This window comes from Corylus avellana, chromosome ca2, assembly GCF_901000735.1.
Source record: "Corylus avellana chromosome ca2, CavTom2PMs-1.0".
In the NCBI taxonomy this organism is placed as follows: Eukaryota; Viridiplantae; Streptophyta; class Magnoliopsida; order Fagales; family Betulaceae; genus Corylus; species Corylus avellana.
In genome coordinates, this window is record NC_081542.1 from 30,902,532 (window position 1) to 30,920,736 (window position 18,205).

An 18,205-nucleotide genomic window follows, 5' to 3' on the forward strand; every position below is an offset into this window, starting at 1 on the left:
AGACCGCAATTTTCTCTCAACGACCTGCAAAACATAAAACACCAAAACTACAACAAACATCAGAAAATAATAAAGCTAAAGGCATAGCAAGTGTAAATTTAGGGGTCCAAATATGCAATATTTAGCACTCATCACCAACCTTGCAATTTCTTGAGTGTTGACCATGGTGGCATCCTTGAGTTCTTGAATGGCTTGGTTATTGACCATGGTGGAATTCTTAAGCTCTAGTATGCACTGGTTGACTGTTTGCCTGAACGCATTGAGTGCGTCTTCCAACGATAAGTGTGATTGTGGCATTTGAGCGGTGGATTGGCCGGTTAGTTGCATGAAGGATTTGAGAGCGTCTTCCAACAAAGATTGTTGAGGAGAATAATTGCAAGGTGAAAGGGTAGAAGATTTGTTGTCGAACTGCAAATATTCAGGATGGTGCAGTTCATCAACTTGGGAAGCGTAATTTCCCGTACCATGAGCTTGCCATGAGAAATCAAAATGGTTGCTTTAGTTTGTGGTGTAAAAATTAGAATTTGACTCAAACCTTGGGCTGGAGAAATTGGCGTTCATCTACTCATATGAAAGATTGGAAAATTGTCCCCATGATGGACAATTACCAGAACTATGATAAGGGTTGGAGCAGTATGAACATCGTCCATGCGGCCAAAAATTGTGAGGGTAGTTGGTAGGAGCTAGTGTTCTACGACTATGAGAAGCATGTTGTACAAGAAAATTATTACAATCACCAAACAGAAAATTCATGCTTCACCCTCACTTTTTAGCATGCAAATATCCCACATAGAACAATAACCAAACGTTTTCCTCCGAAAATATTTTTTGACAAAAATATTTTGCCGACAAGTCCCGTGATGGTATTGTGAGTTATAAATATTACTCGCAAGTGCACAAGTTGTGTGCAATATAGCTTTTGCAATTGCGAGGTTGAATCCACATGTAATTGTGTTTTGAAGAACAAAATATAACTAAACTAATTTTATCCTAACCTAGTTCCAAAAGATTTTTGATTTTGAAAATAAATAAACATAAACTAAAGAAAAATAACAATAATCAAAAGATAAAAATACTAAAATTGTGGAATCCACACTCACCAAGTCAGAACAACACATTCCATGTTCATCAATACCATTCGAAGTTCTCACAAACAAACTCCTATGTGTGTTTTATTATGCTTCACAAATGAATTAAATCATCTAATGTATCCATCTATTACCCAAATTACAAAAGATATCCGGATTAAACCAAATCATCAGTTGTATCCGTAAGATAAGTCACAAATAGATATCCAATTTTATTTGAAGTAATAAAGACCCAAACAAATAATTAAATGAAACTCTCCTAAATCATCACATGTATTCGGGAATCACAATAGATATCCAAGAGTAATATCAATAATTGAATTAAAGCAAAACAATTGAATCCTTAAAAACCCATAAATTCAGATGATATTGACTTACATGAAAGTGTGTTGTTCTTCATCGGTGATGCTTCATCCTTAACCTTAGTTGAGAATTTAGCTATACATGATTGTTAAAAATATAACTTAAACCTAAAAACTAAACTAAAAGAGAGAAAAACTATAGAAATTCGGACTTTGTCACCAGCCTCTTGTTTTTTGAGGCTTAGCCGTCTTTTTACAGGGGATTCTAGGGCTTAAAACCCTAAAAACGGCGCTAGAGCATATATGGTGGGCGAGTGCGCTCGAGCGCATGGCCAGTACGCTCGATCTCACTCGGGCATGTGACTCTTCACATGCTCTATTTTTCACTTTAAACACGCTGTTTTCCCTCAGCAACCTACAAAATACTAAAAGCAAAGAACTAACACAAAACATTAGATTATGACACAGCCAAGGGATTAACAAATGTAAACTAAGGGGCCAAAATATGTAAGCAAAACTCAATCAGGTCCCGGCAGGGTCCTAATCAAGTCCTGAGCGAGTCTCGGGAAGGTCTCGACAGGTCTAGGCAGGTCTCGGGTGGGTCCCAGGCAAGTCCGGTCAGGTCCCGAGCAAGTCGCAGTCAGGTCAAGGGCGGGTCCAGTTAGGTCTTAGTCAAGTCTTGAGCGAGTCCCGGTGAAGTCCCGAGCGGGTCTTGGGCAAGTCCCTACGAGGTCCTGGGCGGGTGCAGTCAAGTCCTGGACAAGTCCCGGTCAAGTCCTGGCGGGGTCCTGGGCGGGTCCGGGGACTGCTTTGTCTAGTTCTGGGCAAGTACGGTCAAGTCCTGACGGGGTCTCAGGCGGGTCCCGGTCAAGTCCGGGCGGGTTTTGTTTTGGTCCGATTCGATCCCGGCGGGGTCCCGAGCGGGTGCTGGGCGAGTCCCGAGCAGGTCCTAGTCAAGTCTCGTAGGGGTCCTGGGCGGGTCTTGGCAAGGTCCGTCGATTTCAAAATGAGACGAAAACCGTAAACTATTTTTCGAAAATTAAAGAATTTTCGGTCAAAAGGAAAATATTTTCCGTTGACCACTATTTTACGTCGCAGTAAACACCGTAAAATGAGAAAATCATTTTCTAGAAACCATTTTACGTCAAAAGAAACGGAGCCTAAGTGTTACAATTTTTTGTTTTTTAATTTTCTTGGAGTATATTTTTTCTCAAGCAAGAATAATACTCATCATAAGTTCAAATCCTGAGTAATGATATTCTTTATACTTATTTGACATTATAGTTAAAATATGCCATTTCAATTAATGTGAAGAGTTGCATTCCTCTTTCACCATATAAGACTTTCGTTCATGTCTGCACAATGGTTGCCCCTCCCCATTGATGGAAATTAACTTGGGCTTTGATACCAACTGATGCAGCGCGACTTAGTAGGCTGTAAAGAAGAACAGCACAAAAGAACAAATATATATATATATGTATTTTTAGATCTTGATATGATCAAACGATCTAAAAAATCTTCTCTATACGCTAGATACTTGTTGTGCCAAATACCCACCTAAATTAATAGGCAAATACACGGTACGTTTTACTCGCAAGTGCACAAGATCAAAACGATAGTATAGTAGGCAAATATGAGATCATTCCCACGAGGATTGGTAAATTATGCTTTAGAAATATGAATTGTCCAGAATTGAAAGATTAAATTGAAATAATAATACGAACAAGAGTTAGAGTTTTGATATCCACCACTAATCATGCTCAATTAAGATAAACAATACTGATATACTTAATGCTTGCCAACCTAAGGGCATTGTATCTACTTCTTATGCTATTGATCTCCCTAAGTAACGAATTAGGCATGGAATGTATTCTAATTCTTTTCTTTCTCAAAGGATTTAGCATGGTATCTATTAAGTTATTCTTTAAGAAAGCATAAATCTATGGAAATTAACAAACACATGAAGCCTAGGGCATGGTATCTACTATCAGTTCTCCATGTTGATTAAACCAAGAACCCGTGAAGAGACTCTTTTGTCACTTTATTATGCCCAGGACTCGGTCATCCAAATTGACACAAATAACATAAATCCAAACACATGCATATGGTTGTCAAGCACCTTGATATGAGGAATTTGATTAAACAGGAATTAACCAAGTTAGATACTCAACTATAATTGCAGTAAATGCGCCAATATTGAAATCCTAAGGAGACATGATTGAGGCTTCAATCTAGCCCCTAACAAAGAGTTAGTTACACATAATTTAAATAAAAACAAAAAGAAGAAATCGAAAACACTTCTAGACTTGAGCCTCCAATTCTTATCTACAAGATTGTATATCTTTTCTAAAGCCATAGAGGTCTATTTATAGGCTTAGGAAAACCCTAGAAGCCCAGAAAACCTAGTAGACTCGTAGGTCAAAGTCCTAGTTAGAATAGGACTTTGAAAACCTAAGTTTAAATGAAAAAGAGGTCTGGCCGCTCTAGTGTGCTCGATCGCAAAGTGGTGCGCTCGAGCGCATGGCTGCGCTCGATCCTGGCTGTGATGCGCTCGAGCCTGGCTGATTGTGCGATCGAGCGCTGATGCACTCAATCTTTGTCCTTGTGTGTTCGAGCCGCTGCGCTAAAGCCTAAACTTGCATGCGATCGATCCCAAGCTTCTAGCTTTTCCCAAAAATGCCTTTTATGATCGGAACTTTCTAGAAACGCTTCCTTTTCTTCAAACAACCAAAAAACTACGAGAAGCACAAAAATGAAACAAAACATCACATAATAACCAAACTAAGAGATTAACATATGTGAATTAAGGGGATAGAATATAAAATATTCAGCACTTATCAATACTCTCTAGGATTTGAAAGAAAATCATGAAGAAACTCAACTCTGAGCAATCTTATTGAAATTAACTCAAATAATATCAAAACCTACGTTTCTAGCAGCTATAAGCATGTATTTATATCCCCCAAACCCTAACCCTGAAAATAAAAGGAAATTAAGTCGGTTTAGACAGTCTTGTTTGGGAAGACAACTCTTCCCAATTCTTCTCAATTTTTTTTCCTATTTTTTCGGTTGATTTAACACCACTAACACTCAACTAACATCTCCTGACTTTAAAGCTCCTCTTCCTCAATTTTGTTGAATTCAGCAACTAGATCATCGAGCTATCCTTCCAACCTTCCAGTTGCTTCAGTGTTGGCCATAGTGGCATTTGTGATTTCTTGAATGGGTTGGTTGATTGTTTGCCTGAACTCATTGAGTGCGTCTTCCAATGATAATTCTGGTTGTGTTATGGGCCTTGTGAATTGGTTGGTTAGTTGCATGAATTCTTTGAGAGAGTCTTCTAGTGAAGATTGTAACGACCTAGATTTCGAAACTCTTATTTAAATAATATTCAATAGATTAAATAAATATAAATAAATTAGAACAATAATATGTGGATTAATGATATTAAATAACTATTTGGTGTTAAAGGTATATTATATTGATTGTTGACCTCTCTTTGTGTATCACTTTAATTCTCTAATTTAGCTTCACAAATATGTTTATGGGCATAATTAAACCCAATTTAGTAAATAAATTACTTATAATAGTGTTTGGTGAAGTTGGAAATCAATTTGAAGCTTTTCAGTTTTTAGCCTAAAAAGCAGTGTCTTAATTTTCATACTGTCTGATGAGATTAAAACTGTTAAGGAAAGATATCAAGGCTAGCCACCTTGGTTGAAAGCTTAAAGTCTTCTAGTATTGATGATTATCATGATAATCATTTAATAAGGCAAGTGGGCAAGTGGGAATGCATGTGGTTAGGGTATTATTGAATTGGAAACTTTGTACAGGACAAAAATAGACTTAGACAAACTCGGATGAAGTCTAACCAAATATAAAATGTTCGTCTCGGAGTCCTCTATCTACGCTAGGTTCATTATTTTGGTTAAATACATCTCAACCCTTGGATCAAAAGTGTGAAAATGAATCCTAGCCTTTCATTCTCTTAGAAATAAAAGCCTAAGCTAATTCATTTTCACTTAAGCTTTTCATTCACAATCTTAGAACAGGTAAAATTGCTTGCTCCTCCTTCCATTTTCTTTCTTAGTTCTAAGCCAAATACCAAATGGCTTAAGATCTTTCTTGTAGTGTTCAAGTGTTCTTATTTTTCTAAACTAGCTACCTAGAGAAGATTTGGTGGAGTTTTTATTGGTAATTACCGGTGATGATCCATACTTGCAATCTACTGTAAGTATTCTTACCTACTGAGGGTGATATGGATATTCAATAATACATATTTTTGTAGCTTTATTTATAGTTTAATTTCAACTACTCACAACAACGGGCACTGTGTCCAATAATAATTGAGCTGATAAGATAGCCACCTTAAGAACAAGCTGGGTGGATTGCCGCTAGGAACTGTCAGTATCTCAGTGGATGGGGGTATATAACCGTCTAACAGGGCTAATATATAACTAAGCTGGGGCGGTGGAGTCACCGGCACCAAACAGGTAAATCTCTAAAGTGTGAGGGGCATAACAAACGTAAGAGGGTTGAGAGCTCATGACGAGAGGTCTGAAGTAAGATGATCATAAAACACAAACTAATACGTCACTACACTACCATTGTACTTTACTTTTATAAAATGTCTGGTCTTTTTATATAAATGATTCAATAATTATTTATATTATCGGGAATCAATTGACTCACTACTTCACAATATTGTAGTGCTTGCAGGAATGGACAATCAAGGTAATTCTGCAGTCGAGTTTGATGGTTCATTATTGAGATGTGCGAGATCTCATGTTGGTGAAGTTTTATCTAAAGTTTAGACAATCGGGTAGAATTGTATCAACGCCTTGTTCGGCATACTTTTGGGTATTGTGTAACAATCAATAGAATTTTAGTTGCATTGTTTTGTAATAATAAATTAGAAGCTCCGATTATTTAGTTGAATATTATGTCGTCTCTTTAAAAGTACCATTTCAGCACATTATATACAATTTTCCACTGTGAGATTATTTTGAAATCTCTAATGTTGCAGCATCATGCTTATGAATTTGCTAGCACAAATATCAGGGCGTCACAAAGATTGTTGAGGAAGATAGTAGTAATGGAAGATGGATTATCGAACTGTGAATATTCAAAATGGTGCAGTTGATGAAATTTGGGAGCAAAATTTCCCGTAGCATGAGCTTGCCACGAGAAATCAGAATGGTTGCTCCAGTCTGGGTTTTAAAAAGTGGAGTTTGATTCAAACCCAGGACTGGAGAAATTGGTGTTCATCGGCTCATGTAAGAAATTAGAAAATTTTTCCCAGGATGGACAATTATCTCAACTATGATAAGGGTTGGAGCAGTATGAACATGGTCCACATGGATAGAAATGGTGAGGGTAGTTGGTACACTACACAAATTATGGTCATTAGCGGCAACTTTGAGTCGCCGCTAATGACCAAAAAGTTGCCACTATTTACAAATAGCGGCGACACGTGGCCGCTATTTGGTGGTTGGTAGTAATTCGACGGTAATGCTAAATAGTGGCGACTTTCAAGATGGCCACTAATGAAAACTCATTAGCGGCCACTCTAGGTTGCCGCTAATATTTTTTTTTTTGCCGGAAAAAAAGGTTCAAAATGGTTCTACGGTCGCCGCTATTGGTATATCATTAGCGGCAACCGCCAAGTTGCCGCTAATTGTATGTCATTAGCGGCGACTCCAATCTCACCACTAATGATATAAGAAAATTAAAAAATAAAAATAAAAAATAAAAAGTGAATAGCGGCCACATGGAGTTGCCGCTATTCCTCTATCATTAGTGGCAACATATAGTTGCCACTATTTCTCCATCATTACCAACGACCTAGAGTTGTCGCTATTCGTCTGTCATTAGCGGCAACATAAAGTCACCGCTATTTCTCTATCATTAGCGGCAACTTAGTGGTTGCCACTATTGATATGTGAAAATTTAAAATAAAAACAAAATAGAAACGATCAATAGCGGTGACCCTATAGTTGCCTCTAATGATAAAAAAAAAATATATATATATATATATATATATATATATATATATATATATATATATATATATATAGAAAAAGCATCTATATATATATATATAACCAGATAATGACCAGCAGCCATTTTTCTATTGGTAGGCATTTTTTTTTTTTGGGGGGCTGATTATTTTATTTTTGTCCTTCATAGCTTATCAGAATGAGAGAACAATAGCTAAACATGATACACATGCAACTCTCACAGTATTCTCTGTTTTCAATTTATATCCAAGCATAAGATAAACATAAACAAATATACATTATAAAAAGAAACTATTCTTAAAATGATTTTAGTATAATATTCTTAAAACTCCACATGCATATGTAATCACAGCCTCAACCACTCTGTTGTTTCATCATGTATCCAATGTTCACATTGATTCAGTTGTTGTTAGAAGAACATTGCAACTAATTAGTCAATGGATGCTAAGACTACAGTACGACTAATTATAATGAAAGGAGAGAATAATTACAAGGAACTCCAGTACATGCTAGCATGGAATGTCTGGGGAAATAATTGAATGTTAGTTAGTTAGCATGATGGCTTTTGATCCAAGCCCTTAGCACGAACCTTTATCTCCTGGATAGGAGGGTTTTTCTAAAATGCAGATACCTCCTATACATAGACATCACAAGTAAGGTTGCAAGATCAATGGAGTATGCTTTCTTATAGTTTCCTACCCCATGCAAATAGTATGAATCCCTAGTGCTAATCAAAACAATGAGTCAATCGAAAGCTTGATATATACTTTGTGCAGGTTGGACATTGGAGATGGCAAAGAGGTTGATCTCAAAGATTGCCCAAGATCAAGGCTTCGGCAAGAATGCATTAAATATCTTGGACCAGTATGCTCCCGCTATTAACCACTCAATAGCAGTAAATTTATGTCGTCGCTAATAAGGCATATTTTTTATTGGCCTTTTCGTCAGGACCATTAGCAGCCGCTATTGACCCCTCATTAGCGGCAACTTTTTAAAGTCACCGCTGTTAGGCACTTAATAGCGGCAACTTTTTGTTGCCACTAATAAGGCTTATTAATTTTATTTTTTCTTCACGACCATTAGCGGCAACTTCAAACGTTGCTGCTATTGACCACTCAATAGCGGCAACTTTGAGATCTCGCCGCCGTTAGGCTCATAATAGCGGCAATAGTTTGTTGCCACTGATTGTGTTTAATTAGCGGCAACGTGTGTCGCTGCTATTGAGTGCCCAACAATGGCGACTGTGTGATGTCGCCGCTGATAAGTGGTGAATAGCGGCAATAATGGTCGCCGCTATTGGTGTTGCTGCTAAATATCAATTACTTTGGTATTTAGTGTCTGCTATTAACGGCAACCTTTAAAAGTTGCCACTAATGACCCTTCATTAGTGGCAACATTTGGGTCGCCGCTAATAATTTGGTCGTTAATAACCAAATTTCTTGTAGTGGTAAGAGTGAATGTCCTACAACTAGGGGTAGCATCAAAATTACCAAATGGAGAATTCATGCTTACCCTCACTCTTTAAACAAAACACACTTCCATATGAAACATTAACCAAATTTTTGTTAGTTTGTTTTTTATGTTTTTTTTTTTTTTTGGGATAATAGAATAAACAAAAATACAGAAAAGAAAAATAAAAACACAAAGCACAAAATGGACAAAAATAATTTGCAAAATTTGTTTTTTTTACTTAGCTGCTTCTAGTCTGTTGAGGCTGATTCTGGAAGTGCGCTCGAGCGCAGGTGAATGCGATCAAGCGCGAGTGTGCAATGCGCTTGAGTGCAGGCGCGAGATGGGTCGAACGCAGGTGCGATCGCCTACTGCCAGTGTGTTCGAGTGTGAAACAAATAATAATAAAAATAAACGAAAATTGCAAAAAGAAATGAAACAAAAATCTACCTAAAGTAGTAGAAAAATAAAATCAATTTAAACAAAAATCAATTTTTACAAACAAAAAACTCCCCGACAATAGCGCCAAAAACTTGATGTGCAAATTATAATTACTTGCAAGTGCACGAGTCGTGTGTAATACAGCTTATGCAAGTGCGAGGATGATCTATAGGGAATTGTATTTGTGAAATTTAATTTCTATCTAAACTAATCATATTTTAACCTAGTTCCGAATTTTGGGATTTTTGAATAAAGAAATAAACAAACATAAATTAAAAAAATGACAATAATCAAATGATAAACGACTAAGGTTTCAGAATTCACCTCACCAATCAAAGCACACTTCTCATGCTTAGTTCATACATCCGACAAGCGATTAGACCCAATGCATGTTCTATTACTTTTATAAAATCCTATTGAATCATTCAATGAATCTATCTCTATTACAAATCACAATGAATATCCAATTGAGATCAAATTATCCACTGTATCCGTTTGATATACAAATCACAATGGATATAAGTCTCAATCAAATTATTTGATGTATCCGTTGGATAAAACACAATGAATATCCAACATTTTCACGATTTATAAACAACAATCAATCATAATTTTGTCACACAATTGAATTGAAATGAACATACATTACATTAAACGACGGAATTGTATGAACAAATCATAAAAATATGCAAACAAAACAATGGTGAGGCTTCATCTTCAACCTTAGTTGAAGATTTAGCCTTTCATGACAAAATAAATCATAAAGAAACTGAAATACTTCATTGAAATTGACAAAGTTACAAAGGAATTGGAGTTCAAAGCTCCAAAAACCCAAAAAAGTCGAAAATTGATAAAGTATGGCTCCCCTGGCGCGTCTCCGTTCGTTTACAATGGAAAAATGTGATAAATTATTTTAGGGTTTCAGCATTGCTAGGTCGGTGAGTGCGCTCGATCGTAATCGTGCATCAAGTCTCCTGCGCTGCTCTACGAGTGCGATCGATCTCACTATATATGCGCTCGAGCGAACTACTATTCGGAATTAGCCAACTCCTGTGAATATGACTTTGTAGATATTTGAGTTAGCTTTCCAATGACACCAAGATCGCTTCAATCCGAGCTCTACAACTCTGGATATGCCTTTTTCATGGGACTCGTCGAGTGCGAATCATCGCTTGATTCAAATTTGTTGCCATTGCTCCCTAAAGTGTCTTAAGCCCCAAAATTAATGGAATGAGTTGCATTTTTCCCTTTAAATGAGCATTTTTTTCCCTTAGCAACCTACAAAATACTAAAACACCAAAACTAACAAAAAAATCAAAAAATAATAAAGTTAAAGGCTTAGCAAACATAAATTAAATGGCCCAAATATGCAATATTTGGCACTCAATAGGTTGCGAATGGTCATGAAACCATTGGATCCAAAGCCCACACACACACCCATTTGACCATAAAGTTAACCTGTATAGTAAGCCCATGGCCGTTATCCCGCACGTACCGGTATATCATGTCATACGATGTAATTAATCTTATCTGTCTTTTACATGCATGGTTTTACAAGTCTCACCATTATCTTGTTAAGTAGCATATTTTCACAGAAAGCACGTTTTCACAAAAAAAGAGTTCAAAGTAGTTCCAAATTGTATTTCATGAGAGTTGCAAAATATGCATGTTTGATATATATAAAATAGACGTGCATTGCGGGAAAAGTAACAACAAGCATCCAAGTGAGTTTGTACTCACCCGGGTTTTTTAATCCCTTCGAATATTCCCCCAAAAGTCATGGGCTCTCCAAATCTGTGGAAAACGTTCTATTAATCCCAAGTCCAACTAGAACAAACCCTAGACTCGAAAACAGGGATCATTGGGTGCTCGGCTAAAAAGGCCATTCCCTGATCCACCCTGGACCTAGGGACGAGCGTTCGTCCAGTGAGGTTCAGGCTGAACCTCCTTTGAACCAAATGCTCCCCGATCCTTCCTCTGACTAGTCCTAAAGCCAAAAAGGGTTTCTAACACTTCCTAGCTCAAAACAACGTCTCTAATCATAAAGAAATATGCTCAACAATAATGAGACGCTAACCTAAGCTCAAACTAAGTTTAAAGACAACAATCTAACTAGACGCTTAAAACTACCAACTAAGCTAACTATGAAAAGCATAACAACCTAACAAAACACAAGGGAAAGGCAGTGGTCACCTCAACAAGGCAAGCTCTCCACGAAGACCTCATTCTTCACCAAAAGCACACAAAACCTCACAACTCTTACAAAACTAATTTAGCATAGTTTCTCTAGGGCTCCAGGAGCTAAAATCATGCAAAGACTCGAATGGGCAGGGGGCTATTTATAGGGTGAAGAGGCTGAGGGTAAAATGGGAAATTTTTGAAAAGGGGCGAGCGTTCATTTGTACTACAGGGTCGAGCGCTCGTGTACTATATACAACATGCGAAAAATGCTTTTCAAATGTTGCAAGGGAATCTTTGAAAAGGGGCGAGCGCTCGGTGTACTTTTGGGTCAAGTGCTCGTGTACTATTTACAGCTTTTGTTAGTGGTCCCAAAAAAGTCAGCGAGTGATTGGTGTGGTCCACACATGAGCGCTCGTGTACTATTCACTGATTGCTCAGTGTTCAGTAAAATGAGCATAACTTTTGCTACAGGTCTCGGAATTGTGCATGGGACCCCCTTCGAAAAGCACTTTCCGACACAAATGTCATGATAACTATTCCAATATTTTTGAGTGCCTTCTTGGGATTCAAAAATCTAAGATCCCCTCTTAAAGCGGTGTTCCCAATGCTTTCTCGTCCTTTAGGAATTATTTCTTAACCTTCACACCGTAATTGACCCCATACTCATTGGACGGGACAAACCCCCGTTTGGACGGTCACTTAAAAATAACTGGAAATAAAATACGAAAACAACTGAAAACTAACTAAAAACTGAAACATAAAACAAGGCTGTTCGGACGGCTTGCGAACGGATGTCTCGGGTTTTACTATGGTGACTTCTAGAAGAAGCCCGTTCGGATGGCTGGCGAGCGGCCTGCGAACAGAGGCTCTTTTGACCAAGTAAACATCAGAATTGGAAAACTCTTGTGAAACATGACTTTGTAGATCTTTGAGTTAGCTTTCCAAGGCCGCAAAGCTTGCTCTAATCCGAGGTCTGAAACTCTAGACATGACATTTTTAGTAGAACTCGTCAGGTGCAAGTTTCCCCTTACATCATCGCTCTTCTTTATGGAATCCTTATCTTTCCGGTCTACAACATTCGGGGAGTGGTTTTGCATCCATTTTGCCTTAGTTCTTTGATTGACTCTTGATTTTGGGGAAAATTGTGCATAATTTTAGTTTTGTTTGTCTTTACAAACCCACTACGCAACTATGCATCAGTTGAAATTGGAGTGAAGGTGCGTTGCATCTACTACCCTAATACGATAATGTAAGCTTATTTTTCTGTATGTCGCTGAATTTGACATCTACCTATATAGGATCCTAGGCTTCTAATTCAAGGATAAGAATTGCTTTGTTTCCAAATAGACATTCTTGTTTACTAATGCTTTTTTTATTCATTCATTTTTAGAGCAACAATATTCTTAAATTTGCTGGACTGTGACAAAAGGTAATGGTGAAAAGACGGTTATGGTTAGCGGTTATTGGCTAAAACTGTTAAATTTAACCGCTATTTTACTAACCGCTTCTGCTAACCGTCTAAGCAGTTAACCGGTGGTTAGCGAGTTATTTAAACGGTTAGTGGTTAACCGTTTTTTAAAGGAAAAAATATTTTTTAAATAATTTTGCTTGGCTCTGCTAGCCGAGCTCGCCTGCCCGGCAAGCCAAGTACTCGAAGCTTGGCTCTTGGCTAGCCTAGCTTGAATATTCGACTAAGGAAATATTTAGGGGATTAGGGAAGGACATGTACTTTATATAGATGAGTGAAGTTGGAAATGGTGGGTTTTTTTTTCGATGTGGGACAAACAAGAGGCAATTGAAAACACATGTGGTTGTCCGTGTGGGACAAGGCCAAGAGGCAAATTGAAAAACTCACTCTCCATGCGTCACTATTCTTGGCTTCATGCCCAACTCATCTTTTTAAAAACTTAATATTACATTATTTAACATACAAACAATATATTTTTATTGTATATTAAATAAATTATATACAATTAATATATTCACTAATGTTACTTAATATATATATATATATATATATATATATATATATATATATATATATATGTTTTAAAAAAAGCAATTAGCGTTTAGTGATTTTAAAAACATCACTAACGGCTAACTGCCTAGTGGTTAGCGGATTTTACTAACCGCTTCCAAAAACTGTTAGCGGTTAGTGGTTATGGTGGTTAGTGGTAAGCGAGCGAAGGTGCTCCTCACTCCTACTTGTTGCCTTTCACCCCTAACAAAAGGTGGCTCTCTCATACTTTAGCAAATACATATCTTTAATTGGGAGAAAAATATCAGGGGTTGTGCGCCATGATAAACATAGCATCAGTTTTTGAAACAACAAATAAACATGTGCATTCAAGAGACAAATCACATACTTCTGCTTTGTACAGGGGAATGCGAAGTGTTCTCCTAGTATTAGGTGGGTATTATTTTTTTAAAAAGCAAAAAAGAAACTTGTTACACTGATCTCTTATTTCTCTCACCTTTTATAAAATAATATCCACCTAGAACCAAGAGAACACCTAGCATTTTTTTGTTATACACGTGTCACTCGCTCAGTTGGAAAATTTTAATGCAAGCCATTTTTTCAGCCATCCGATATTCTCCATCATTTAGTTAGGTATTTAAGTAGGTGAAAATGCTTGAGCTTTACAATGGGAATGACAAAAATCAATCCAATTAATAGTACCAAATTGAATATCATGGCTAGGTAAGTATACAATCTCAGACTGCTTAGAGAAGACGAGCGGCATACCCTCTGCTACATTCTTTGCAATGGCTCCATCCATCTTCTCTTCCTCTGTGTGTTGTTTTAGTTCATCAGTGCTTATTGGAATACCAATCTCTGGATCTGAATAATGTTCTGCATTTTCATGGTGGAGGGGAAGGTGCTCCTCACTCCTACTTGTTGCCTACAATACAGGAAGTGTAGATTATTAATACCATATTAATTCCCTAAAAGATTTTATAAAAAAGAAAGTTTAAAAAGAACAAAAAACCCAGCAATTAAAACCTTAATATCCTTGGCCTTTTTTGGATCTTTTTTCTTCTTTTTATCCTTTGATTTTCCCTTTGTAAACTAGATTTTCTAGATGTGCCTGCAACGTTAACAGAGAGATTTAATTACTACAAAAACATCAAGCCGTAGGCCAACAAGATGGCAAGAACATTCAACATAACCTGCATAAATGACTTGAGCAGGTGCACAATTATAGGCCGGTAGTCATAAGCAGATGCAACGCCAATTTTCAGCTCAGTCTGTCTCATGATAGCTTTTCTCACCAGGATCAAACCATCAAGTATGTGAAACTGCAAAACTGAACATGGTGAGACCAAGAAACAAGCTTGATGTCAACACCCAAGAAATTATACAACAATGAGGAACTCTGCTTTTTTTTTTTTTTTTTTTTTTCCCATTTTCTACCATTAATTTATACTTTGGATCATCCATGGGAAGAGGATTCCATGCTCCAAATTTTATGAAATTGGGGCATTTGGATCACCATGGTCAAGGCAGTATTCAAAAGCAAAATATTTTTTCAGATGATAAATGATCAAGCTTATAATTACAAGTTTTACCCTATATCCAAAATTTATTTGAAAATCAACCAGCATGAGTTAAACCAAGTCCTCTTTACTGCAACAATTTCTCCAAGTCTGAAAGCACATTTGAGTCCAAAGGCTTGAATATGATATCTTAAATATTTGTAATCAAAAGGTCCAAAGCTTAGTCAACTGATTGAATACATAGAGAATTTGAATTAACACATGCACGTTTATCTGAAACTGCAATTCTATATTTGATTTCTGATATGAGAGAGCTCAGATAAGGATTTATTCAAGTTTTCCATCTATAAATTGGACACTCACCTCTTTACTCAACCCCAGTTTCAGGTTAAAGATTGTTTCTTTTATGAAAATTATGTCTGCTTGTCCTTGTTTCAGGATTCCCGAAATGCTTTTCAACTTCGACTTAGTGATTGTAAACTCAATGGTATCTGCCACGGCATCAACATGCCTCTGCAGCTTCGACAAGAGGGATGCGTGACTTTGTGGATCAGGCTCTGAACTTTGCTCCCTTTTCTTTTGTTCTTCCTCACATATGCTCTCCAACTCCATAAGCACTTTCCAGCATAGCATACGAACGTGTTTTTTCCAACACATTTTTTGAAAATGGTTAAATTCCATTTTAAGAATTTTGAAAAGCTCCATTACTTGATTGTTTCTGGTTTCTCTCAGGCTTGCCCATGCCTGCAACCGCTCCCCAATGGCAGAACCCGTCAATAACCAAGTAACAAAAGCAACACCATCAGGCAGCTCAGCATTTTGACGAACATCAACAGTAGAAGTTACTGCAGTTCCATCATCAGCAATGGCATCTTGATATGTACTGGGAATTAGCTCTCCCCGCAACAATCTCTCATCCAAAAGGAGACAAGAGAAGTTACTGCTGAAAACTATCCTCTCTTTAACGCAAAATGCCTGTTCAGAATCTAAAACACTCTCCTCTGCAGTATAATACAAGCCACAAGAAGAAGCCAGCGTTTCTACGAATTCATGGACTGTGCAAAGCCGGGGAGCATCCAAAAAACATATACAGAGGAGTGTTTTGTCCAGTCCATGATTCTCAATTTGGGATTCTGGAATGTGAGTTTTCAGTTCTTCCAAGGCATATCTCATCAACTTCTGGAGGTGTCCCACTGAAAAGCATCTGTTTCTCAGAAACAATTGCAATAGTCCACGAATTCTCTCAAGGATCCCCCTGCGCTCACTATCCTCACACAATGGCCACTTCTGATTTTCATCAATTTCGATCAGAAAAACTTCAGGGTCACCTTCTTTATCAATTGGGTCACCAAATCTTGACTCGTTTTCCATTACCTTAACCGAGGCAAGGAGATCCACGGGCTTCCAAACACCATTTTCAATCATCTTAATCCACTCATCACCAATTTCTTTTGGTATATTAGCCTGCAATCTCTGTGACAGATTCTCCATATGCTTACCCTTAAGATGCTCCATGGTCAGTTCACAGTCTCCAAACCTCTCCCCGCAACAACAGCACACCCAGAAAATCCATTTTTTCTCCTCCTTAGCAAAGTCTACTGCTTCCTTCAAAACTGCCTTTGCCAACGTATTCTTACTAAAATGTGCTGTAAGCTCTTTGATACTCACTTTCAATAATCCCCACTTCATTTCAACACTCATAGCGTTCTTCCAATAAGTCATAACTCTCTCAAGCGAAGGCAACCCAAATGTCGAAAGATTTCTCTGCTGTAAGAACCTCGTCGCCACAATATCAGCCTCTACCTTCCTCACTCTCTCCATTACGTCCTTAATTTCCATGTTTAAATTCTCACTTCCAATATTCTTGCATTTCGCTATCAACTTCCTGAGTTCTTGTTTCACATTCTCTACTCGCAATTCTTGGCTCGAACCTTTGAACTCTTCTTCTGGGAAGAAGCTATCTTTAAGAGGGTCTACTGGGTCTTCTATAATCAAAGCGCGCTTGCATTCTTTTATTACTTCTTGGTAGCCATTCTTTCCGTCGAGTGCTACTAACACGAAGAGAACTTGGGCGTATAAAAGTGGTAAGGAGATTGAATTCGGGGAGAAAGCTAAAGCTTCCATGGCCGAGTCGGCGGCGTATTTGAGGTGCTCCTGTTTTGTGTTAGAATCGCCAAGAAGAGAAGCGGTTTTGAAGTGAATGGCGGCGTGTGTATGGTGGAGAATGACAGAGTTGTACGGGTTGTCGTTGTTGTTTCTGCCGCTGTGGCGGGAAATTGAGTCTTTGATGAGTTTGAGCGCTTCGGTGTGGTTTCCACTCTGAAGGGAAGCGATGGCGCGCCCACATTCGAGCTTGATGGAAGAAGCATCAGACGGTGGAGGATTGGTGGAAGCAGAGGAGCTGTTCTTTGGGGCCATTTTTTGTGTAGGTTTGGAGGGAATTTTCTAGTTTGAAGAGGGAAGAAGCAGAGAGCCTCTTTCCAAAAGAGCGAGTTGGATGGGGCGGGAGGTGGGGGGTAAAGTTGGAACTTGGAAGAACTGATTTCTGCTTTAGCGATTTTTATTTTTTTATTTTTTTTCCTCTTATTTTGTCGGTTTCTTTTATTTGAATACTTCTAGGGAAAATCTGTAATTAAAGTATTACAATTTTTCGTTTTATAATTTTCTTGTAGTATTTTTTTCTCAAGCAGGAATGATCTTCACCATGAGTCAATGTGATAATCATTTTACATTATGGGTTAAGCGAATCTGACGTGTTTTAAGTCATTTTGGAATATCAGCCAATCAAAATACACCACTTCAATTGATGTGAAGAGTTGGATTACTCTTTCACTATATAGAGGATTTTTAGGTTTTATGTTTGTTGAGGTCAGCCTTTTATTTTTCAGTTAGAGTGGGTGGGTATATCACTTGCAGGTTATATTTACTTGGTAGATAGCATAAGAAGTTAGGATTGTGCAAGAAAAAAACAAAAAACCGACTACTGCCTACTGACCGACACTGCCCGACACCGACTTACCGATGGCTGGTAGGCGACAAACTTTTTTAATTTCCAACATTGTTGATTTGATAGGCAGAATAACGTTTAAAAAGTTGGTATTTTATTTCGACTAAAACCGAATTGACATTATTGACACAACTAAAAAAAAGTATGATCCATTCAAAATCCTAAAGTCCAAAGGTCCAGCCCTAAAAAAAATCCTAACTAATCAAACATTGAAATTGG

At 37.6% G+C, this 18,205-nt stretch overlaps 1 protein-coding gene across 1 annotated transcript; it reads right to left on the reverse strand.

Annotated features, from left to right (window-relative positions):
* Positions 1–16: 16 nt before the first annotated feature.
* On the reverse strand, positions 17–17,397 carry LOC132169582 (uncharacterized). The gene is made up of 5 exons (XM_059580598.1): positions 15,343–17,397; positions 14,653–14,781; positions 14,193–14,384; positions 140–408; positions 17–47 (listed from the first exon to the last, which is right to left on the reverse strand). Exons 1-5 carry the CDS (start codon positions 17,395–17,397, stop codon positions 17–19), a joined length of 2,676 nt encoding a protein of 891 aa, XP_059436581.1.
* Positions 17,398–18,205: the final 808 nt, after the last annotated feature.

Bases quoted from the DNA above. Each gene is read 5' to 3' on its own strand.
- LOC132169582 (XM_059580598.1), bottom strand. From the start codon at position 17,397: ATGGCCCCAAAGAACAGCTCCTCTGCTTCCACCAATCCTCCACCGTCT. The intron at 409-14,192 runs GTATACTTACCT...GAATATTTGCAG, and splicing joins TCTCTAAGCAGTCTGAGATT to TTCGACAACAAATCTTCTAC. The intron at 48-139 runs GTTGGTGATGAG...TGTTTGTTGTAG, and splicing joins AACACTCAAGAAATTGCAAG to TTTTGGTGTTTTATGTTTTG.